This window comes from Anabas testudineus, chromosome 11 (genome assembly GCF_900324465.2).
Source record: "Anabas testudineus chromosome 11, fAnaTes1.2, whole genome shotgun sequence".
NCBI classification, from domain to species: domain Eukaryota; kingdom Metazoa; phylum Chordata; class Actinopteri; order Anabantiformes; family Anabantidae; genus Anabas; species Anabas testudineus.
The window spans coordinates 12,145,905-12,169,244 of record NC_046620.1 but is presented as its reverse complement, the minus strand read 5'-3'; the positions used below and the strand labels follow the sequence as shown (position 1 = coordinate 12,169,244).

The window sequence follows — 23,340 nt, the reverse complement described above, 5'->3', positions numbered from 1 at the left end:
TTTATGAGCCAAGAGATACTGACCTGCGAAGACAACTCACTGCCAACGATTTGCGGCTTGGACGACAAGGACAGACAAATGGTAAGCAAAAACAGATGAGCCAGGGGAGAAGGGTAAAAAAAAAAATGCAGGAGAGCAGCTGAGGATATAAAAAGACAGGTGGTACACAGAAAAAAAAAAGCTTAGCAGCAAAATAAAATAAGAACAAAACAAAGGATGGGAGAGCGCTGAGGGAAAATGAAGTGAAATATGGAGGGTTTTTAAAGAGTTGATCTGATAGGAACTGGAGAGTACAGATTATATGAAGAGAAGAGAGAAGAGAGGGGGAAAATGGAGAGAGGTGGAGTGATGGATGCAGGCAGGGGACCAGCAGCTCTCTGCCAACATCTCCATGCATCCTTCCAGACATCATACTGTGCTGCCATCTGCCTCCCTACCACATACACACACACACAGAGAAAGGCAGAAACGCACACATAGGGACGAGAAATGCGAAATCATTAGCGTCTCCTGACACTGAATAAATATCTGGGGATGAAATCTGTCTGTGGAGAAATCACCTGCAGGGAAATACGATTGGATGAGATCAGGACCTCACTGGAACGTAATTTGCATGTTATCTGAATGGGATCTGCCCCCAGTGCTCGGTAGGTCAAAAGGAGTCCGATTAGTTGGAGAGGACAACTCACTCTCTGATTGGTTGAAAGGAGGCAATGAAGGCAGGTGAAACTCTGCTTGGCTGCTGCTCCCCCCTGTGAGCTGCAGGACTGCCCTCTTCTGGAAGCTTTACAAACCTCCACAGTTTGAGGAAAACACAGGACGCACACAAACCCAAGCAAGACATCCACCACGTAAAGTTGGTTTTAATCACATTAGAGCTGAGGAATAAAAATAGCAACACCAAGAGCATGAGAGTGCAGCACACAGAGTTTCTCGGTTAACCACATACAGAGTCTTATTTATACATATATTTATATAATAGAACCATTTCTCCCACTTATACAGCCTCTGATTGTGACAGAAAAATACCCACATTCCCTGGGTGATAGCGAAAAGAGAAAAGAGCAAACGAGTGCAGAACTCTCAAACAGTCATCATGTACATTAGAAAACCTACAGGCCATTCGTTTGTATAGGTTTATACACGAGTGAGGCATCGGTATTCATTATAAAAATAAAAATATAGTTGATATAGAAGCACTGGGGGTCGATTAAGTGGGTGGGGGAGTGAGGATGTAGCTGCGTCCTTCCACTAGTGGCAAAGCTAGTAATGACCAACCAGTCGTCTACTCCACCCAAACACAGACTCCCAAACCAGGAGTGATTCTGGGAATTTATTTACCTCTATGAGTGTTGTACATCAGTCCAGCTCAGACAATGAGTCAGTAAATAGTGAAAACTAGTTAGGGCTTAAATTAAACAATGAAAAAACCATCAGAAAACGAGTACATAAAAAATAACCTAACAGGTTAGAGGAGGGGGTTAGTGCATTAATGAAAGTTGACATAGTTTAAGAAAAGTGCTCTCAGAATCCAGGAAACATGAGCTAGTGTAGAAACTGGGATAGAAAAGAACTTAGAGAAAGATGGAATAAAGTAAAACTAAGTAAAGGGTTTTAGGGAAGAAGTGCAAAGCAGCTCCAATATCGCCCTTCAATTAGATTTCCACAGCTGCTGAGTGAGAGAAAACTAAGGCTGAGATAACTGGGAGCTGATGGAGATAAAGTGTTATTGCTGGGGGGGATTATTTTTTATTTGGTGTTAACATGTCAAAAGAGGGATGAGGAGAAGGAGAGGAGAATTATTGCTGAGGGTAGTAGGGCTGCTGTGGAGGTTGCTGAGGGTAGCCAGGGTAGGGCTGTCCGGCAGGAGGGGCTGCTGGGTATCCTCCCTGCCCTGGAGTCGCCTGGTAGGGCATGTAGGGCATGTTGTACTGTCCATAAGCATAAGGGTTGTAACCCATAGGCATCTGGAAATACCTGCATGGACGCCACAACAGAGAAAACAAAGTTGATGCAGTTAATGCAGCATTCAGAAAGCAGTCAACTGACAGATTCACGTAAAACTGACATGACGAGCTTACATGAGGTAAGGCTTGTAAGAGAATAAAGGACTGGGAGAGATTAGAAATCTGTGGAACAAATACAGATATAACCCAAAAATGCAACCCAGACCTGCTGCTCACTTTATCCCGAGTTAACACAGAGTTATCGAGGTCAAATGGGTCAAATGGGTGTTGGGGTGGAAAACGTACCCTGGATAGCCTTGATAGGTGGGGTAAGGTGGTCCCTGGGGCTGAGAGGGTGGGGCCACAGGTGGTGGGTTGGTAGCGGGAGGGCCAGTGGGTGGTGCATTGGTGGGGATGGTGGTGGCTGCCTGAGGAGTGAAGCTTGGGGGAGGAGGCCTGGCTGGGGGCTGAGGCTTTGGTAAAGCCTGCTGCGCTTGTTGAGGCTGCTGCGGCTGTCAGGTAGAGAGACGACAGGTCAGAAAACAACCTTCAGCTTTTATCGAGTTCCCTGTTATTCAGCTTTTGGTTTTGTGAGTGGCTGCTTACAAATACAGTCCTGGGAGCAGGTGTTGGACCAGCAGCGGGCGCAGCAGGCGCAACGGGTGCAGCAGGGTTGCTCTGATAGGCAGGGACACTGAAGGATGGAGCGCTGGGCTCTCGGGCAATGCTCTGCTGCAAGTCCCTGGAAAAAAAACCAAACAAGTTGAAAACATCACATCCAATAGTTGTGCAATGTTCTCAACTGTGAAGGACTCCATAGGGCTCATCTAGCTTCAACTTCATCTAACTAAACACATCGTATGAATGCCACACGAGACAAGAACGTACTTAAGTAGCTCATCGCGCTCTGTCTTGCGAGCAAAAACGATGTCGCTGCATTTGTTCTGGAACTTCAGCAGGATTTCTGTCAAGTCGTTGTAGAACTGAGTAGGGAGAAAAAAAGGGGGGCAAAAATAAATCATCTGGCTTGCAAACCGCCACAAAACAAAAGTTGAAATTTCCTGACAGGATATGCATTACCGCAGTACAGTTCATCATTGCTGAGGCTCGCGCGTGCCGGAGTGTTGTGCTGAGTGAGTACCTTAGTGCCTTCGCGGAGGTTGCTGCTGATCTCAACGTAGCTGTCGTGAGCTGAGGCCAGCTTCTTCAGGACCTCCTCCCTTTGGTTTGCCTCCGTGTTGGACTGCTTCAGACTGCTGAACTCCTGGTGGGATGTCTGGAAGGAGATCACAGGTTTAAAAGAAAGATCACAGGTTTGAAGAGGTGAAGAGTGAGGAGATGTGAAACCTCTGATCTATGCTTGGTAAACTATAAATTACTTCTTCTTATACAAGCGCTCTTTGCCTTTCAGAGGTCAAACTGGGTTTTACTTAGTTTTGTCAACATTTGTTTTTCATTTGACCAATTCAACCATTCAGTGATTTCACAGAGGAAATTCCCTTTTAGTTTGCTTTATTCTCAGAAGGGGTCAAAACACCTCTCAACAGCCTTCAAGTCAGCTAAAAGTACTGATACTGACCTAGTTACGAAATCAAGAACCAACTAGCTTCCAGCTTAATCCATACTTTCTTCCTAAACTGTGCAGGTGTGTGTATCTACCTGAACTTGTCCCAGCAGCTCTTCCTGTGTGCGGAGGCTGGCCTGTACCCTCTGGTTGTAGGTGCCGTACAACTGGTCCAGCTGGGAGGATGACAACTGCTCTTCATTGATGGCCCCATCCTGGGCGAGCGCCGTCAAGAAGGTGGCAGACATGTCAAAAGTCACGGCCTTGATCTCTCCCTCCAGGGTCTCCCTCTCCTTCTTCATCTGCTCCAGCTGAGCGAGCTGGGAGCGCAGTACATTCACCACCTGGAGTGAAAGATGGACAAGACTTACATTTTCCATCACTTTGCAGTACATTAACCCCTGACCCCTAATCCCTGTCATGACTGTAGTCTATGCCACACTTCAACAAACACCTCCAAGCATGAATTGTTTCACTGGGGAACTTTAAGAAGTGCTTAAAGTTCCCCAGTGGAGCAACACTGCTCTCATGCAAAAAATGCAGTGTTGCTGGAGAGACACGCATTTCTTCCTCACTCTTTCACAGTTCTGCTTGCTAAGTTTTTTTAAGGTCCCCAGTGAAAGACAATGCAAACTCAGCAAGCAAAATGAAAAATGGAGCTACTGTGAGGAGGAGGGACAGAGCCATAAAGCACACAGTGTCCACTGGGTGCTTTATGTGGCACAAAAAGTTACGTTTTACATCAACTAGGCAAACACATGAAGATATAAAGTTGCCAATAACGACTGACTAACCTCGCTGCCCTGCAGTGTCTTGGCCGGGTTAGCGGAGGGGATGGCAGCAACAAGCTCGTTCTCCGGTTTACACAGCAGGGCGATCATCTCACAGTGGGCGCTGTAGCGATCCCTCACCACCTGGTCGGCCTGTACGGCTTTGTCCAAGACGTTGCGAAAGTTTGCACCCTCTGGGAGAAAGCGTTAAGGTAAGAGGGAATAAGGTACAGTGAATGTAAACATGTAAACAACAAGAAAGCATAATAAAACGCAAACAGGTGCGTGTACCTGCACGAAGTGGTTTGTACAGGTCAGCAGAGGGAGTTCTGTTCCAGCGCTCGTTGAACTTAGCCCTCAGCTCCTTGTCTGTCGTCTCTTCATCGTCCAGCATCTTCAGAGACTGATGAACAAAGACATAAACACACTGAGTTTGTGCTGTAAAAACAAACACATCAGACGTCTACACCTTTATTTGTCATTTTTGCAGCTTAGGCTGTGGTGTTGAACGATCAACAGTCCGAAGGCCAAAGACATTCGATGTATGATTACTGTACAGTATATAAAATACAGAACAGCAGCAAGTCCTCACACTTCCCCAAACTTCTGGGGAGCTGAATTTTTTTTTTACTTGACATTTTTCGATTATTGCTCTTTTTCTTTTTACAGCAAAACCAACTAGTTTTGGGGCAAATTAAGACATTTTGGTTTGGACTGTTCAACTCTGCCAACAAACTTGGAAACAGATTGTGTATTATGTTTTATGTTTTTCCTCCCGTCTGTTTATTTGTTTGTCATCAAGATGACTAAAAAAATGGGCTTGGCTGAGGCTGGAGGACAGACAGTCCTTGGCCCAAAGATCAGTGGATTATTTCAGTGACGATCCTGATCTGGGATTTCTGCCACTGGGGAGCGATTCTGAGTTTTTAGTAATCATGTGTTCTTGTAGTAGAAAAATCCAATATTCAGAACATCCAAGTCAGCTGCTGTACAGCATTAGATTCATATGCTACTTTGTTAAGACAGCAAAGCCATATGAGAGACAAGCTGTTAAAGAGGGTGTACTTCTAAAAGTGCTTTTTAATTTTTAAGATCAGTTTAAGATTGGGGTGTGATGAGGCGTGTGAGATTAAGTGTATTGCATATTGTATATTTCTGTGCACCCCTGACCTCATCCAGAATCTCTCTGTTGCGCGTAAGAAGCTCAGGCAGGTCTTTGATGAGCTGCTCGATGCTCTGCAGTCCTCCCTGCTGCACGATGGATCTGGCCTTCTCAGCAATGGACTGTGGGATAGAGTCTCCAGAGAGATCCTCCAGAGCAGCTGGCAGGTTCAGGGATGCCAACACCCTGATGGACATTTATACATCACATGTCAGTTGTTATTGTCTCTAAAACGTCAAAGTCCTGTTATAATTTATTCATCATTCACACTGCGTGGACAGTGGAAGACAATTACACACGTTATATCTGCTCACTGACTCAAACATACACAGACAGGACAACATACCCGTTGCAGAGATTAGTGGCCTCCCTCATCGATCCCACCAGTCTGTTAACAGTCTCAGCCTTCCGCTGGCTGTACATGCTCATGGACTGCTGCACCGCCATAGGGACCATCTTCTCAAACAGATCTGAAGCAAAGAAAACAAGTTAACATCTAATTAGAAAAGCCAAGTCAGAGTGTGTGGTAGAAATGATGCCTTCTGAAATCCTCTGCTGACCAGTGGGTTTGAGGTTAGGCTTTTAAAAAGTGAGAGAGGATTGTGCTAAAACTAAAAGATAACCTACCTGTGAATTTCTGACTGAGTGGAGGTGTGATCGCGGTGGCTTTGACCAGTGCTGCCTTGCCGATAGGCTCCAGGTCCTTGACTTCAGGCACACGGTCGTGGTAAATAAAGTCATTGTCTTTTTTGGCAGCTGTGAGGGCGCGGTTGATCTTGTCCGTCAGATCCTTGACACTCACATACTCGTCGTAGCGAGACGCCACAGTCTTCACCAGCTCTGCTGCATGCTGAAGTGACGAAAGGGGAGAAGCAAATGAGAATCCAACAGGCTTCAAAGAGTGTTTTTATAACTTCTGACGTGGAATATCAAGGTGAATTTGTTTTTTTCTAATTACACAGGAATTGTGATGAATGGTGAGCTGAGAATGTAACAGATTGCAGGGCATATCTGAAGTGCAGAGAATCTAAAGCTCATGTGAAATCAAGTTTACCTGCAGACGAGCGATCTCCTCCCCAAAGCGCTTCTTCTGCTTGGCCAGCATGCTCTGGTGCAGCTCAGCGTTGGCCTGCATGATGCAGTGCTTGGCTGCCAGCACCGGCAGCACTTCCTGAAAATAAAAATACTGACCAGGGAGAGGCAACCACAGAGCAACACACAGGCACACAAAGAAATAGACACACATACACAATGGCAAGGCAAACCACGAAAGAGCACACAGCAGCGAGGTCAAATCACAAACGACATCACAAAAGACAATCACAAACAGGCACAAGCAGTTAGAGGGGTGCAAAAAGAATACATGCATGCGCGGGCACACACACACGCGCACACACGCACACACACACACACACACACACACCACCGGTACCCACACCACCACCACCACAAGGGATGCAGAAAGAAAGGAAGACAACGAGAGAGAAAACAGAATAGACCATGAGTGTTTAACCTTTTAGAAAAAGCTGCTATACCTTCATCAAATGCCCCAAAGCCACGTGTGTGTGTGTGTGTGTGTGTGTGTTTCACTGCAATTATGGCAGTAAATGGGTGTGTCTGAGTTTAGGCATTCAGGGATAACAGAGATGCTGCTTTCAGACACAGATCAATGTCCATGATCATGTTTTCTGTGATGTCTTTATTCTAAGCAATTAAAAGACTTCAAGCTAACGTGTGTTGTGCTGCTGTCACTGAGGAAAACTTCATGACACTTGCATTTGCACCCACTCTTAATGTTAGATGTATGCAATGTAAGTCTAAGGTAGTGTGTGTGCAGGTGTGTGCTTTCATCACAGAGTTAGACAGTGAAGTACTTCAGATGCCCGTGATTAGATGGTGAGAGACCAATAAGAATGGAGGTCAAAATGCAGTTTAGTAGTAACCAATAAGTCAGAGTAAAAACAGGATGGAAATGGACCACTGAGAACAGAAAGAGGCTGTAACCTGGACAGTCCCACAACATGAGTAGCACTCTTCACGTCTCACCCCCACCCTCACAGATTCTTACATTCAAAACAGTACACACAACCAGACACACAACGGATGTCAAACCAGACAGAATCCAAACTCTAAATGTGTTTCTTCTTCAAACGTGAACAGTTTTTAAGTTTAACTGTGTGTGTGTGTGTGTGTGTGTGTGTGTGTGTGTGTGTGTCCACAACATACCTTGGGAAGGTTGTCTTTGTACTGACACTGCTTGAAGGCGTCCCCATAGAAATCTGCTGCCTGATTGGCCAGTTTTGCGATGACAGCATCTTTCATCTTATCTATTGAGTGAACGAGCAACTTATAAAAGCCATGCAATGAGCAACATCACAACACAATCAAGATACAGCTCATCTTCAAATCACAGGCTGATCAGTTCAACTGTAGTTTGGTAACTGATTGATGACACTCCCTTCTATTTATCAACAGTATTAATAACTTTGCTTGATGAAACTGCCTTTCCTATAATGTGTAAAACCTCAATTACAACATAAATGTAATATCTCAGCAGAAAATATTTTTGTTTAAATGGGAGCTCATATCTTCGATGTAATATTGAAAACTGAGCTTAAGCAACACTAGAGACTGAGCTGAGGCCTATTTTTGTAGGGCAAAAAAAAAAAAAAAAACCCAACAACAACAACTAATGAGCGAGTAATGGAATATGTCATTTATTCTAAATTTAATTACTCTGCTTCCTTTACATCAGCAAGACTGGTCACGTAGCTGTAGCTGTGACACCCTAAACACTGAAACTTTCCAGACATATTACTGAGTAAGACTAAGTAGCAGTTAGTTTGTGGTGCACTTTGTAGAACTAAGGCCTGGACTGTGGGTCTCTCTCAATAAATACATGACAAAAGTGGAGATAAATCATGATGATAATGCACAGAAAAGTTTCTTATGAAGTGCAGACTGTGGGTGTTTGCACTGTTGGGGGGTGGGAGATCTGTCCTTGGTACCTGAGGTGGCTTTGAGGAAGAACACTTCTTGGGCCTGGGCCAGCATGATGAGGCTCAGGGTGCCCACGGTCTCAGGGGAGATGTCCATCGTGGGCTCCCTGTTGAGTGCAGACAGCACTGTGTCCTTGATGTGTCCAAATGCACCACTGGCCAGCTGCATAGTCATGGATAAAGACAGGTGGGCTGATAAGACACCACTTCACAAAAGTGGTTTGTGAACACAGACTGAAGGTGGTGGCAGCATCACAACTTTAACACACTGTCTCTTGCTAATCGCAGATAAGTGAGCATGTTCATGCCTGGGGCACAGCTTTATTGTGATGAGTGGAACAAGTCAAAATCGGAACAAGAGGAAATAATCTCGTTGTGTAAATCTCAACATGAGCTGCTGTTGCAAACTGGTGAAAGAGGATCCTGTTCTACTTTTGCTGAAGGAACTTGCATATCTATAGCGTGGTAATGTGCGAAATGACATGAGTTTACATAAAATGAATGCAGATGCCTTAGACTTGACTTTAATCACAGAGAGTGAAAATAGCTTTTGTTTGTTTCCCGTTTTCTTTTTGACAAATGTTAATTACAAATACTAAATAAGAAAATGATGAAAATGAGACGTGTCGCTCAGAACATCGGCAAGTATGTGAAGAAACAGACGGGAAACCCACCTGATAGTATTTAGCTGCAGCCTTAAGTCCTTCATCGTTGTCCAGGTTCTGCTCTGCAGCAATCTGACTGGCCAGAGCTGCTGCGTTGAACAACACACACGTCTTCTCATAGCCCAAACTGGCCAAAGCTAAAACACACACACACAAGAGTGAAAACACAAACAATTGAATTAAGGCTCCTCTAACTGAGGAAAATGTATTTTAATTCATTTAAATGTGCCAAAATGTGATGCCCTGCTGTCACCAGAGACATTTCCTGAACAGATTAATTTTCTTTGAGAATCTCTTAGCCTCTGATCTTGACATTAGTTTCTGTTAAAACGCTTTCTCTTTCTCACACATTAACTTTGGGGGCAGTTTTTTTTTAACTCAGCACCTTGTTCGGCCTGTTTCTGGTTGCAAAGAAGAAAAAAAGACTTTTATACTTCCACAGATACAAATGCATTTGATAAGAGGCTGCACTCACCAAGCTTGACTGAGCCACCAAACAGCGATCCTTTATCAAAGGCATCCTTCCATGTGAAGGTTAAGCAGAGCTGCAGAAACAGAAGGGAGCTTTGTGTTCAACTTCTTCTCTTGTGAAAATAAGTCTGACCCACAGTCCTGTGTGCTGTGCAATGAATTACCTGGTTTTCAGAGAAGGGAAACTTGGGCTCAACAGCGCACAGTTGGTCATAGTATCTGCCGAGAAAAAGGAAAGACAGGGTTAAAACTATGGTTTTTATGTATCTAAACTTCTTCTGATTGTTCTCTACAAATAGTAGATTACTGCTTTCACCGGAAAGAAAGAAGTGCCTTTATTGTGATTATTACTGATCTTACGTTTAATTAAATTTAAGTGGAAAAGGAATAAAGGAAAAAAAGACCACACAGTAAATCATAACTGAAAAACTGGGATAAAAGGTAGTGACTTTATGACATAATTACAACTGTGTGGTTTGAGGAAGTTCTTTCCGAGACGCCTGACAATGAGTCAGGAAAAAACATCAACAGAGAAGAACACTGTAATGCACGCGCACACACACACACACACACAGAGTGATAGTTACATAGCTATTTTTCTAGTCAGTATCTGTGCCTGTGATGTGAACCGTCTATTATTAGGAATGACAACATGCAGAGGGGCTGGTTAGGAAATCCTCTATTTCCAGTTTATCTACCCTACTTTTCCAGTGCCAGGAAGAACTGGAGTCCTAACAAAGACTGGTTTTATATGTAGAACTACCCACATACACAGTCTACTATTAAAATACACAGAGACACACGTGTGCATGTCCCTTCTAGTTAACTGAAGTGAGAAAGAAAACGTCCTAGACAAACAGCAGTATCCGTGGTGACATATTAGCTGCATGTCTGCTGGCCTGTGAAAGGGATAGGGGCTGTCGTCCTGACTACCTGGCACATGGTTAAAAGACATGCACAGAGTGCCAAGGAGCAACAGCACCAGCAGTGGGAGCCCATTCTGCACAAACAGCTAACTTAAGTTTCTGCTGAGATATATGTCAAATGATACTACAACAACAGGTATTTCTGTATTTTGATCATTTTTATGCAATTAACATGAGTTCAAAAGGCTCAAAACTGCTATAAAACCACAATCAACACCACCACTATCAGTCTGGTGTAAAAGACCATTCATCTAGTATAAACTTACACAAGTTCAAACTATCTATTGTGCTAAAGGCTGGACTCCACCTGTGAGATGAATGGAAGGTCGGCAACCTGCTAATGCATACCTTACTACTCACGTAATCTGGGCAAACCCGGTGCATTAAACGACTCATGAGTCACAGAGAACAATAACTGTAATGACACGGGGCTTCTATACGTCACACAGTAATTGAATATGTTGGTTAAGATTAGGTCACACAGTGTAAAGTTTTTACAGATAATAATAAACTGATAAGTAACAGGACCACTATTAACTTTTTACTACTTACTTTGCTCTAATGGAAAAGTCAGCCTTTTCCATTCCAAGTCATTAAAAAATTATTAGTCTACACTGTTGTGTAATAGCATGACAGCAGTCAGGCAGGATCAGTGGAGCATAGGAGGAACTTTGTATCAAAAACATAAATCCTGTATGCATCACACTTCAAAATTATGCAAAATGGTTCGCATGTGACAGTCATTCGATTCCTATAGGGCTGTTAACAACATGAACTCCACTGGGGATTCACAGCTATTCACTGTCCCTTGCTTCTACTTCCCCCTCACTCTCACACCTGCACAGAGTTATCACGCTGATCTCTATTTGCTGATATGAAAAACTGTGGGACTGGCCACACTGTAAGTTTATTCATTGGCTGCTGATGAACTGAAGGCCTCAGCCACAAGTGAACCTGGACATGGAAGACATCTTCTTCATCTGTGGTGGGACCTTTTGATGCAACAGTGACTGAAGGTACAGAGGGCTTTCAATGTCTGTAAAAAGACATATGGATAACTTCACTCTCTCTTAATGTCTCTATACCTAGAAGAAGGATCGGGATAAGTCAGCTGATGAACAATGAACCCCGTGATGATGGGGCCTGATGATGACTGACTGACTGACTACACAACCCTTTGAGGCTATGTGGTGGGGTCCAGCATATGTTTAACTTTTAAGCTTTATTGTTAGCATTGCATCATTATTATGTTCAATTTAATGTATGTTCTGTTTCATTTTAGAACAATAAAGTTTCAGATGAACGCTGAAGCTAAGGCTAATTCTAATGCTAAGTTGAACCACAGAACTTTCTCCAAGTCATTTCAATGATTAACGTTATGGAAAGCTACAGATCATAACTAGCTCGGTGTGAAATGTTGTTTTCATGTCGATTAGATGACGGTTAAGTTAAATGAGTAAAAGAGCCAAGTCTGCGTTAGCTACTCAGTGAATCTTGGCATAAACGACACATGACTCCGTTATTTTGGGTGTGAAATTGCTCCTAGCATGTTAGCTTGACTTTAGCTTCCAAGTTAGCAACTGAAAGCTAACACACCTGGGTGCGGCAATGGCACAGCGAACTCAGCCATATCGGTGCCATGGGTGTTAGTCGCGTTGTACCTAGACCAGGTTTGTAATAAAAATCAGCGTGTCTACCTGAGCAGGATCTCCAGGGAGCTCTCATGTTTGTCCAGCGGCCTTCCCAGCGCGTTCTTGCGGAGCTTGTTGAACTCCTCCACGGCGCGGGTATACTCTCCCTGCTCCTCGCCCGCTGAGTAAGTAGCTGCTACAAATTTCGACAGCGGCTTCACCAGGTCCACTTCCGACGACTTTTTCAACGGGACTGAAATAAACGTTGCCATTTCGGCCCGTAAAAGGGACTTCTTTAATGAGAAAAACAGACGATCAGCGTCCAACGAACACAAACAACAAGAGAGCGACCTACTTCCTGGATTCTGACTGGGAACGTCAAATGACGTCATGGGGAAATGGAGAGTCGCACTGCGCAGAATCAGTACTGTCTCGATAGCAATGACTGCACAGTTTGAGTAGTTTTATTGTGCCTATGTTGAGTGGGATGGGTACTTTATTAATTCAGACCAGCATCTTTATTTTATATTGCCTGTATTCATGTAACCCTTTGTCCAATAATACATTATTAAATAAAAATACATTAAAATTGTAAAACATTCTGAAATACTAATGTTAACACACTCTCATTCGTGTGATGCAAAAAGGCCAATCTCTAAGGTCTTGTGCACATATATACTTTGCTTTAGTAGTGTATATGTCTAACTGACTAAGGCAAATACAAATTTGAACAGTTAAATTATGACTGACCAGCTGCCACACAGCAAGCCTGGTGTTGATGGGGGTCTGGAGGTCCATGTCAGTTGCCAATTGTCCATGTCTTTGTGTCATTGGTGTAAAACCAGATGGGAAATTAAAAAGGCTACAATACAAAAACAACTGGGTAGCCTGTACAAGAACACACTGTCACTGACAGTCCCTTGGAGACATTCATGTGTGAGCTAACAGCTGTTTTCAGACCTCCAGGATGCAAATTAAGTGCTAGTTTTCTGTCCTGACTGATAAATAATTGCAACAGCTGTATTCACTACTTATCTCAGATGTGATTCAGCCTCTGATATGACAGCCAGAATGAAAATTAGCATGATTTGGTGTCCCTAACATATGCACTGTGGCATGTCTGCCAGGTGTTGTGCTCTGAATCTACATTAGTCATTGCAGTGTGTCATCCAATTGTCCCGCAACAAAAAGCCACTGTTTTGTCACCTTTAATACAATTCAATGCCACAAGAGACTATGTTCTTATCATATCATTAAGAAATGCTTTTATTGGTTTAGTAAAATATGCCATACAAGAGTATCTTAAATAACTACTCGTCAGCCTGTGAAAACTGCTTCTCCATAGAATCTGAACTGTATATATTATTGTATTATTGCATTATCTATAATGTTGCATTTTGAAGTCTGAAACTTGTTTAATAATGGAGCAGGACACCAGATAAAGTTATGAAATCATTTATTCCCAGCACATGTGGTTGTGTACATCTCCAGCATACGATCCTGTGCACACGAGAAGCATCGTCATTGACATTAGGCTGTACATGAACAGTGGTCACCCCTCCTGCTCACACTCTCTCACACACTCAGTCACACAGACAGACGGGCCATTGGTCAGGTTGTTAGGGGATCGAACCTGCTCACCAGAGTTTGCCTCACATCTGCTTTATACTCAAACAGTTCTGAGTTGATGAACACAGTAAACTGTGCTGTGGTACTCGTGTCCCTGTAAGCACCACCAGATATACAGTCCCGGCTGTGGCGTGTGGTGAGACAAAGACACTTTTAGTCTCAACATTCTCTTTTTTTTGTTTTGTTTTCCTTCTCTTCAGGCGGATAAGTAGAGGGTGTGATGGTAGGACTACTGACTACACATCAAGCTATAGTTTTGTGATTTTTCAGTGCAGACTTGGTCTCTAACATCTGGAAAAAGAAGGAGCAGTTACACTCACCAAGCACCGGAGTATCCCTTCCTCCCTTCCACATACCTTTAAACTAAATAGCACACTAAACACAGTTTCGTTATACCAACAGGAAAAGGTTTATGACAACTACTAACATAATTAAGTTTTCTTTGCAAGAATGAGAAATGATACACATGCACACACATACTCTGACACTTTGAGGCGTGCAAACTGTATGCACTACAACACAGTCAGATACCATGTACCAAAAATCAAGGTCAACTAAAGCAACAGCAACTCCCAGGAACTGTGTGAGGCTCCCTGTCACTTTTCAAAGTAAGGACCTGTACCTCCTGAAAAAAAACAACAAAAAAACAAAAACAAGATCTTGAAGATAGTTGTGAAGCTGCTGTGATTGTATAGCAAATAGGAGACCATTGAAACCAGGCTACAGCACTCAACTAGTTTGCTGTGTGAGTGGTTGTTTCTTGTAGAGCAAATTGTGGAATGGATGTTTTTTTACTTTGCACATGCAGTGTACAAGCAGCTCCACTAGATGAGTGTCTCATTCACCTTCTTACCAAATCTTTTAATGCTTCTAATGACCAAGATGTACAGACAAAATTAGGATTTTTCTCAAAAACAAAAATTAGAAAAGCCTATCAATCTGAAACCTGTTTGGTCCACATTATAGTAGGTTTTTGGATAGGCGTGACTGCGCCATGTTTCAGTCTTCTACTGAGGTCTGTTCCTCGTTTTCTGCACAGGCGGCGTAAACTCTACTCGTCTAAACCAGTGTTTCAAAATCAGCACAGAAAGCAGAAGAGTCAAAGACAATGGGTATGTGCTCTGTGTGTGTGTGTGTGTGTGTGTGTGTGTGAAGACGAGCTAAAAAAAGCCAATATGGCACCAGAAACAAGTAAATTCAATGAGAGCAACATACAGAATAAACTAAAAACTCTGAAAAGCTCAGGTCAAACAGGACGTACAGTACATAAAGAGAGCTGAGCCGAGTGCAACATCCTGTTACCAGACAGAGAGATATGGCTGGAAGTCTAAAATCACATAGAATGACACTATGTGACAACAGTTAATCAAATCAGTCCATCCAACAAAGTCAAAAAAAAAAAAAAAAAATTTACGTTGGCGTCAAATTTCACAAATGACATTACTTTCACAATTTTAGCCTGGACATTTCAGGGGTTGTCAACCTCAGCTAATCAATAAATGGTTTATTAGGACAACCCCAAGAGAATGTTAAACAAGCAGAGTAAATGGGGTTTCTTTTATTTTAAGCAAGTTAGTATGTTGAAATCGCATGCTGTTCAGCAGTAGAGGTTATCAAATACTGGCCTAGTGCTGAGTGTGCATGTGTAGGAAGGGCAACGAGCAAAAAGGAAACTCCGCTTTCTTTCTCCTGTCAGTCCACTCAGCACTCTCCCCTCTTTCCTGGAGCCTCCTACCTCCCTTCAACACACAGAAACCATATAAAAAGACAAAAAAATAAAAATAAAATAAAAACTAAATCAAAATACATAGATTGGTGTCTTTCCCTTAACCGCACGTCCCCCCAGTCTCTCCTCTTTAAACTAAATTCCTCTGTTAATAGCGTTTTCAATATGAAACAGTGGACACACCCATGTCAGATTCTAACATTTACATGGCTTTAACGCAGTCTCTCTGCTTTCCATCGTTTAGAGAGAGAGAGGGAGGCAGCAGAAGGAAAGAGTCGAGAGGCAGAGAGGAATAGAACGAGGCTTCTGCTCCAAAACAGAGGGTTGAGTATTAGTGATGCCATCTGTCCTCATCACTACTTCAGGATTAGATGGAGTCCTTCGCCCAATTCATCTGAACAAGAACAAAAGAATGGTAAGTACAGAAAATCCTTGTCAATTAAGGATTGTTTTGAGCTTGTTTCTTGCCAAAGTACACTGTTTTGGACTTACCTTTGACAGTGCTGATCAAATAGGAACTCTCGTCCGGCAAGTTGTAAACCATCTGGGAATAAACAAAGCAGATGCTGAACAACACAGTTTGTGTTTGACAGCAGGCGACATGCAAATACATGAAACTACAAATACAGAATTATATATCCAGGTTGCAAAACACACAAAACAGTGACACGCCTTATTTTCTCCTCATGACTGAGCGAGTGAGTCTCAATTGCTGCCTACTATCTTTAGCCATTTACATTTCCTCTGTACACACTGCCTTTGTTTGTAAATTTGAGCAGGCTACACTGACTCCCCGCTCATCATACTTTGTCATTTTCCTATATGAGCTTCAGCAAACATTACTCAGTATAATAAGACTGACTTATGAATGCACATATACATCCCCTAAAACAGTGAGCAAGACACACGTCAGTATCCATGGTGATGTTTGTTCCTGATTTCATTAGAACCTAAAGTTTACCTTTTTAAATGATCTCCTTCAACTTAATATTGAGAACCCATCTATAACGAGTGCAATACTCTGAATACAATATTAAAGTGCAAATGGAGAGGGTTTAGCAAAGGGCCACAGCGTGTGTGTGTGTGTAGTGATACCTGGTCACTAAGTAGGATGTGTATGCCTGTCGGACCCTGTCTGTACACCTGGTTGATTTTTCCCAGTGGAAGGCTGCACACACACGCCATCTTGCGGATCAGTTCTGCAGCTGTCAGTTCCTCTAGGTACAGAGCATGATACACTGCACGGAAACACACCAGAGACCCGTTTTAAAACCGCAACATTCACAAACACCTTTTACTTGTTAGGGACAAACATCTGTTATTGTACAGAGAGTTTTAATTTGTACCGTGTAAACTAGAAGAGATGCTGTGTTCTCCATTTTCACTGGTGCCGTGTCTCTCCGCCAGGGGGCTCTCCTGAGGTGACTCCTGACAGACATAAAGTGTCAACCTGGGACGCACTGACCTGCACAAACACACACGAAAACAAAAACACAATGAGCACCACTGTGAATGGAAAAGGTCCACTGCTGTTGTTACAGTAAACACTCTTCAACACACCTGGATTTAAGGGCATTGAAGAGTCTGATCCCATCTGCTGGACCACAAATCTGGACCAGATCGTCCCGGGTTAGCTTTAACAAATCAGAACCTACATAAGGAGGACAGAGTCACTTTTATTGCAGCAGTTATCACTCTACATCTGCGTGTTGTGCATATACTGTATGTAATAATGTGTGTACCTGAGAAGTTAGAGAAGAGCCTCGTGTAGGAGTTAAAGCGATTTTTCAGTAGCCACTTCTGTGTCTCTTGTATTGTCGCAGCAGGGCTCAGCTGCTGTAGAGGAGAGAAACACACATATTACTGAAACTGAAGATGCAGCAGTGTGAATGACAGAAGACAGACACATAAAAGCACAGGTGATTCTAATACCATTAACAAGACTACACATCAATGTTTAGGCAGAGAAGGGTGTTATGGGTAACTGTAGGCAGCAGAGGAGCCAACGTGCACAGCTAGGACACATAATAAAAGGAAGAATAAGAAGAAAAAGGAGGGGAATGTGGAAAAGAGGCTAGACTTCCTCAAAAATCCACATTTTCTTTACCAATGATTGAACTTTTTCCTGGTGTGTAGGAAGCAGACTGACCTCCGAATTGCCATGGCTCCCAGAATCTGCCTGGTGATTGGGAGAGGACGAGTCACTAGACAACGAGAGATGACGATTAAGTCAGATGACATTAATACACATCTTCTTTAAACACCAAACCAAACAAGCACAAACACAGTTACCTGTCTGGTACTGAGGAGGTCGTGTATGTGGACAGTGGCGTAGAGGCAAAGGAGGGAGTAGCTGCCTGGTTGGTGCTGACATAGGCGTTGTCTGGCCATGGGGAGCACTGAGGAAAGGCATTTCAATATTCAATCATTTTCATAAGAGAGAGTTTTTTTTGGTGGAATTACTTGTGGTTTGGCATTTGCACCAGCTTCACTGCATCCAACATGATAACAAATCTATTTCAGAACAGTGTCAGCTGAGGAACTAGTGACTACAACATACAGCCTACTAGAGCCAGGTGTCTGAAAGAGGGCAGTGATGGAGGAGAGGAGTGAAGGAGAGAAGAACACAATGCTTACACTGCCTCTCTTGGCCAAGGAGTCACCACAGTCAGCGGGAAGTGTCCTCTTGCTGGACTTTTTCAGCTCGTGGTCGCCTGCATCCTCTATGATGGGTTCAAGCCTCGTCTACACACAAACACAAACAACCAGTAAAACAAACTGCACTGCAGTGAGAATAACCTGAGGGAAATCCTGCTGAGGCCTACGACTGTTTCAGCTTAGCCTCATAGTGGTAAAATCAGTTGGCTGCACACTGACCTCTGACAAGATAGTGGTATCATAAGAAGGCTGGTACTTTTCCTTCTCTTGAGCTGTGCGTTTCTCCATCTTCTCCCTGTCTGTCTTTTGTTTACGGTCTGCTCCCTTTGGCTAAAGAAGGAGAGGGGAGTCCAGAAAAGTTTTAGTTAGTGAGAGGTGGCAGAAAAATGTCAACACATTTACTCCACAGGAGAAGGAGCATGTACCTTAAAGACTTTGATTTGGCAGGAAGCAGAGTGGAGGTGCTCTGTGTACTCTCCACCGTCTCCCAGGGCGAACGTGTCGATCTGGATCCTGAAGGGGACGCCCTTCTCTCCACCATGCTTCCTGGGAGTGAACTCTGTGCTGATACAGTGCACCTGCGGACAGCAGAGGAGACGAGACTGATCAGAATATGTGTTTGATGTACAACTTCACTGACACACCCGACAGATGCCACAGAAGACAGCTGGTGTGTGTATGTGTGTGTGTGTGTGTGTGTTACCTGCACAAAAACAGAAGTTCTTTTGTTCATGTCCCAGAGGAACTCTGCAGCATTGAGCTGGGAGGGGTGAGTTTTCGGCTCCACAATACCCACTGACATGGGGATATCTGTCTCACACAGAACACACACACACTCCCACATATTAGACCTCCAAAACACACACAGGATGGTTAAAGTAAACAATTCAAGCCAGGCATCATTACCGATGTCAAGGAGACGGTCGCCAGGACGATTCCACTTCCAGCCCTCCAGCTGCTGGTGCTCTGTGTACTGCAGCCGGCGGTCATGGAACACCACTCGCACTATGCTCTGCACACAAACACGAGGCACGTTAGGTACAAAGTGAACTCGATGTACGATGTTTGTCCCCCAGCTGTGAGGATCCTCTTACCTTCACCATCTTGTTGTTGAGTTCTGGTAACTCCCCTGGCTTCCTGTTGTCCAACATACGCACCTCGTAAGACTGGCCTGAGAGAGAGAGAATAATGGAAATCAGCAGCTGTATATATTCCTACACCTCTCCCAACCAGTATACGCTTTGTTTGCCCTACAAAGAACTGGTCAATCGCTTGAACTGACTTTTGTAATAAGTCATCAGGGTCATTTTGACCTCTTACTGTCCAGTCATGGAGATTGTAGTGTCTCAGTGTCTGAGATGTGTTTATTGGAAATTGTTCCACTGGAAATTTTTATTCAGAAATGAGACAAATCTATGGCCTTGTCCTCACTGAAGTCTAGTAAAATAGGCTTGTGGCGAAAAGGAGTAGATAGTTAGAACCTATGATGTTTCCCACATGCAGTCTGATTTTCCTTTAAAAAAAAAAAAAAAAAAGACCACACCGCTGAGATTTTTCTGTATCAAACAAACTAAAAGTCTGTTGTATGCTTTATTCTTATTTAAGTTTTAAGGGATACATTTTAATAAAATGTATTAAATTTCTCCTGACTCGATTAGAATAACTACTGTAGATAATAATACAAAGTTGTTTGTTGCCATTATAAAGTCTGGTACATTACATTAAGTGCACTATTGTGTACTATTAATATTATAGTTAATATATATATTTTTACATACATCATGCTCCTTGATCTAATGATATGGATGACTAAACCGCCTAAAAAAAGAAAACTGCTACGTACGTGTGTGTGTGTGTGTGTGTGTGTGTGTGTGTGTGTGTGTGTGTGTGTGTGTGTGTGTGTGTGTGTGTGTGTATATATATATATATATATATATATATATATATATATATATATATATATATATAGCTGTTATGGTACCAAAAAATTGAAACAAAGTAGAATAGGATTAGGTACCAACAACAGTCAACCTCACTCCTCTATTATGCTGCATCTCACCTTGGTTCAGGTATGTGAGCGTCTCGTCATGCAGCTTGACAGCAGGTGAGGTGGCAGCACACAGCACATACTGGAATGGGGGGTTTTTGGTCTCATTTTCAGGGGGAAGGCTGGAGTCCTCCTGCTTAAAGATTGGCAGAGCCAGCACATCACTGAGAGAGAAGGATGGGAAGAATGAAGAAAGCACACGGAAAGACAGTTAGCAGTGATATGATGCAGGAATGACAAGCAAGACAGAGCAGCTGCCACAGTAACTGGTGCATGTTCCTTACTTTTGGACTATGCGACTGTTCTGGTGTTTCAACATTATAATTATCTCTTAAAACAAGTGATAAATTAGCTGCCATTTAAACTGTTGCACACACCACTTTTGGTTACAATATTTTACCTCCTCATAGTGCGGAAATATTAATTCGACCGGCTTATTTTAGAATAAGTGACAAAGGCTCTCCATCGATCACATGGCTCTCTTATTATGTATGCATGAGGCCGCAGAAGCAGGATAAATGAACAAAAACACCCAGAGATGGGCTGAGCTGCTGACACACAGTATCGCTCACACTTGGCAGTGACTCAAGACAGCCGACACGTCCTCGGCTCACCCTGACAAATGGTGCAAGTGTCAATGAGTGCACAGTGGACAGGAATGAATGTGTGTGTGTGTGTGTGTGTGTGTGTGTGTAGATCTCAGAGTATGTGCAGAAAAAGAGTCCTATCCATGCAAGTAGATCGTGGCCTCTCATTACCAGGAAAATGTTTTGGCAAGTCATGGTGCTTCTCCAAACTTTATGAAAAACAACTCGACAATATCAAAACATTTCTGCCGCATCTTCCTCAAAAAACAAGCAGCCTGTTGAATTTATTCATTATCAAATCACATTCTCCAAATTACTTTTTTTTTTAAACCAACCTGAGTGCCCAGCCCTGCTACATCTGGTTCCTGAAATCTGAGGACCTGGCTGCACTGAGACACACCGAGACATTCTGTTCCTACCAGCTGCTGGCTCCAAACACACACCGTAACGTGCCCAAACACCACAGATAGCACTCTTCCCGGAGCCACTAACATACACACTCACACAACCCATCGCTGGTAAACTTGTTTAAAAGAGACACACACCTACGTCACAGTGAGATAAATGCATGCTAATAGCAGATGGGCGACGAGGCTGATGATAAGACGCATGCAAGTCAAGTCAAATTTTACATTTTACAGCCTAATATCACAAATCTGCCTCAAGAGGCGTCACAGTCTGCAGAGCACACAATACCTTCTGTCCTGTCCACAAATGTCATCACGCCCTAAATTGGTTACATAATACAGTGCACACTTATCAAAAGTTACTAATTAAACAGGTGGTTTACAACAATACTAATTTGACATCAGTAAAGTCCATCTTGAACAATCTGACAATGGATGTGTCACTCTCTTAAAGGGAAAAGTTAGTATGAAATCGCCAGTTTCTCTGTAGCAGGGGTGTATGTTTTCATTTTAAACATGGTGTTCATGTGTGAGGACAGAGAAAACCAAGCACTGAAGCCAATTTCCCAATCAATCAGACACATCAACTAAGATAAAATATTCAAATGTGTGTTTGCAGACACCTCTGACCTGTTCTGATAAACCTACTCCTTTGAGAGGCCAAACTGAGCAGCTCCTGCAGACTTCCTCTGGCTTATCTTTAAGTAGACACCATGTTTTGTCCTCTTTCTGGCACTATAATCTGAGCAGTAGCATGAGCTGATATGATGCCTTGGTCCATCACTGCATGACACGTGTATTTCCTTTACTTTTCTCTGACCCTGATCGTGGCACCCTGCAGTGACTTCCTTACTCGAAATCCCAAAACAAACAGAAGCCATGACAGTCAGTACAAAGGGAATAACATACACAGACATGGGGGTGTAATGTTAACACTTCCAGACATAATACGTGCTTTCCTCTCTATCGAAACATTAATGATTGGAAGCTGCTGGGCGGGCGTGTTGTCTCCGTCTCTAACCTCATGCTGTAGGCTCCAGCCCCCAGCTCCTGCCCGATGCCGGACAGGCTGGCATCGAAGTCGTGCACCAGCCCCGACTCGATGGTGGCGTCGTCCATCTTCAGCACCCAGGCCATCGGTCCCAGCTCCTTATCCTCGGCTTCTACTCGGAGGGCCGCCAGCTTGCTTCAGGTACAATAGGTCGGCTAGCGAGGAAGTGAGCACTGCAGCTTCTGAGTGACACCGTGAGAGCAAAGTTATGCTGCTAGCCCGTTAGCCGCTGCTTGGCAAGCTGGGCAGGCGAACTGGTAGCTTTCCACAGAGACTGGATGTGTCGCCATATCTCCACTCGGGATAATCTGAAGGGCTTTTGTCACACAGCCCCGAGCTCCGCAACTGGCAGACGGTCTGAAAGTAACGTTGAGTTAAAATCCGCTCAGCTAGCAAATGTTAGTCGTGACTGAAGATGCGAGCTGATTGTCAGCATGCTAAAGTTAGCTAACAGCTAGCTAGCTTTACAAAGGCAACTTGAGCAGGCTAACATAAATTCAGCATCCCCGATGTTAGCGTTGCCCCAGGCACAGAGTCTTCAAGCAGGCTAGCCACTGTTAGCTCGACAAAATGCAACAAGCAGTCAAAATGATAGTTTTATTCCACACGCCTCATCCCACGCAGCGTCCGCACAGCTGTTGCTACCTAGCTACCAAGCTAACTAGCATCAACTTCACTTGCTTTGAATCAACTGTGTCCGGTGACCTAAGAGCAGCTGTCCTCTGGCGCTCCCTGTAACACCCCAGCCCGCTCTCTTCTTCTCATTGCGGGGCAGGAATCACCGCAAAGGCTCCCACTCCTTGAGACGCAGTCCTTTAACCATCCAGAGTGCAGCGGTTGACACAAAACCAGGCATCAACATGGCTCCTTCGGCGTACAGACTGTCGGTCTGTGAAGCCTGCAGCGCTGCCACCGCCAGCCCCAGGAAGGATGCCAGAGCGGCAGTCAGCCAATCACAAGCCGCCTCCTGCGCCCAGCGCAGAGCCGTGAGCCAATCAGAGGCCTCCGAGCTGCCGTCATTGTGCCCAACTGTAACTGTGGTGTAACACATCCACAAAGTCATTATTGTCAACAGAGGTGCAGGGAGATGCAAATGTTGTG

At 43.7% G+C, this 23,340-nt stretch overlaps 2 protein-coding genes across 5 annotated transcripts; both read right to left on the bottom strand.

Moving 5' to 3' along the window:
• Nucleotides 1-847: 847 nt before the first annotated feature.
• pdcd6ip (programmed cell death 6 interacting protein) lies at nucleotides 848-12,511 on the bottom strand. Of its 2 annotated transcripts, none has more exons than XM_026348218.1 (18): nucleotides 12,201-12,511; nucleotides 9,742-9,796; nucleotides 9,582-9,651; nucleotides 9,116-9,243; nucleotides 8,451-8,604; nucleotides 7,669-7,769; nucleotides 6,497-6,628; nucleotides 6,070-6,292; nucleotides 5,789-5,912; nucleotides 5,451-5,628; nucleotides 4,572-4,683; nucleotides 4,305-4,474; nucleotides 3,606-3,854; nucleotides 3,088-3,222; nucleotides 2,835-2,929; nucleotides 2,553-2,688; nucleotides 2,253-2,458; nucleotides 848-1,977 (listed from the first exon to the last, which is right to left on the bottom strand). In XM_026348218.1, the coding sequence occupies exons 1-18, from the start codon at nucleotides 12,404-12,406 to the stop codon at nucleotides 1,800-1,802; spliced, it is 2,652 nt and encodes an 883-aa protein (XP_026204003.1). In that variant the 5' UTR covers nucleotides 12,407-12,511; the 3' UTR covers nucleotides 848-1,799. The 2 variants fall into 2 exon arrangements, with proteins under 2 accessions (XP_026204003.1, XP_026204004.1); XM_026348219.1 differs by having other exon boundaries at nucleotides 6,497-6,613.
• Nucleotides 12,512-13,573: 1,062 nt separating this feature from the next.
• Nucleotides 13,574-23,158, bottom strand: ubp1 (upstream binding protein 1). 3 transcript variants are annotated; one of them, XM_026348515.1, is made up of 16 exons: nucleotides 22,210-23,158; nucleotides 20,207-20,358; nucleotides 19,242-19,318; nucleotides 19,054-19,159; nucleotides 18,851-18,957; nucleotides 18,573-18,725; nucleotides 18,367-18,477; nucleotides 18,127-18,234; nucleotides 17,782-17,888; nucleotides 17,639-17,693; nucleotides 17,232-17,325; nucleotides 17,050-17,140; nucleotides 16,836-16,954; nucleotides 16,585-16,727; nucleotides 15,982-16,033; nucleotides 13,574-15,883 (listed from the first exon to the last, which is right to left on the bottom strand). In XM_026348515.1, the coding sequence occupies exons 1-16, from the start codon at nucleotides 22,323-22,325 to the stop codon at nucleotides 15,846-15,848; spliced, it is 1,629 nt and encodes a 542-aa protein (XP_026204300.1). In that variant the 5' UTR covers nucleotides 22,326-23,158; the 3' UTR covers nucleotides 13,574-15,845. The 3 variants fall into 3 exon arrangements, with proteins under 3 accessions (XP_026204300.1, XP_026204299.1, XP_026204301.1); XM_026348514.1 differs by having other exon boundaries at nucleotides 17,597-17,693; nucleotides 22,210-23,157; XM_026348516.1 differs by lacking the exon at nucleotides 22,210-23,158 and adding an exon at nucleotides 21,117-21,587 and having other exon boundaries at nucleotides 17,597-17,693.
• Nucleotides 23,159-23,340: the final 182 nt, after the last annotated feature.

Excerpts from the sequence above, each read along its gene's own strand:
- pdcd6ip (XM_026348218.1), bottom strand. The coding sequence starts at position 12,406 with ATGGCAACGTTTATTTCAGTCCCGTTGAAAAAGTCGTCGGAAGTGGAC. Across the intron at positions 6,293-6,496 it reads AGGAGATCGCTCGTCTGCAG|CATGCAGCAGAGCTGGTGAA; the intron begins GTAAACTTGATT and ends TCGTCACTTCAG. Across the intron at positions 5,913-6,069 it reads ACTCAGTCAGAAATTCACAG|ATCTGTTTGAGAAGATGGTC; the intron begins GTAGGTTATCTT and ends TCTTTGCTTCAG.
- ubp1 (XM_026348514.1), bottom strand. The coding sequence starts at position 22,325 with ATGGCCTGGGTGCTGAAGATGGACGACGCCACCATCGAGTCGGGGCTG. Across the intron at positions 17,141-17,231 it reads GCTCTTCTCTAACTTCTCAG|GTTCTGATTTGTTAAAGCTA; the intron begins GTACACACATTA and ends CTCCTTATGTAG. Across the intron at positions 16,955-17,049 it reads TTCAATGCCCTTAAATCCAG|GTCAGTGCGTCCCAGGTTGA; the intron begins GTGTGTTGAAGA and ends GTGTTTGTGCAG.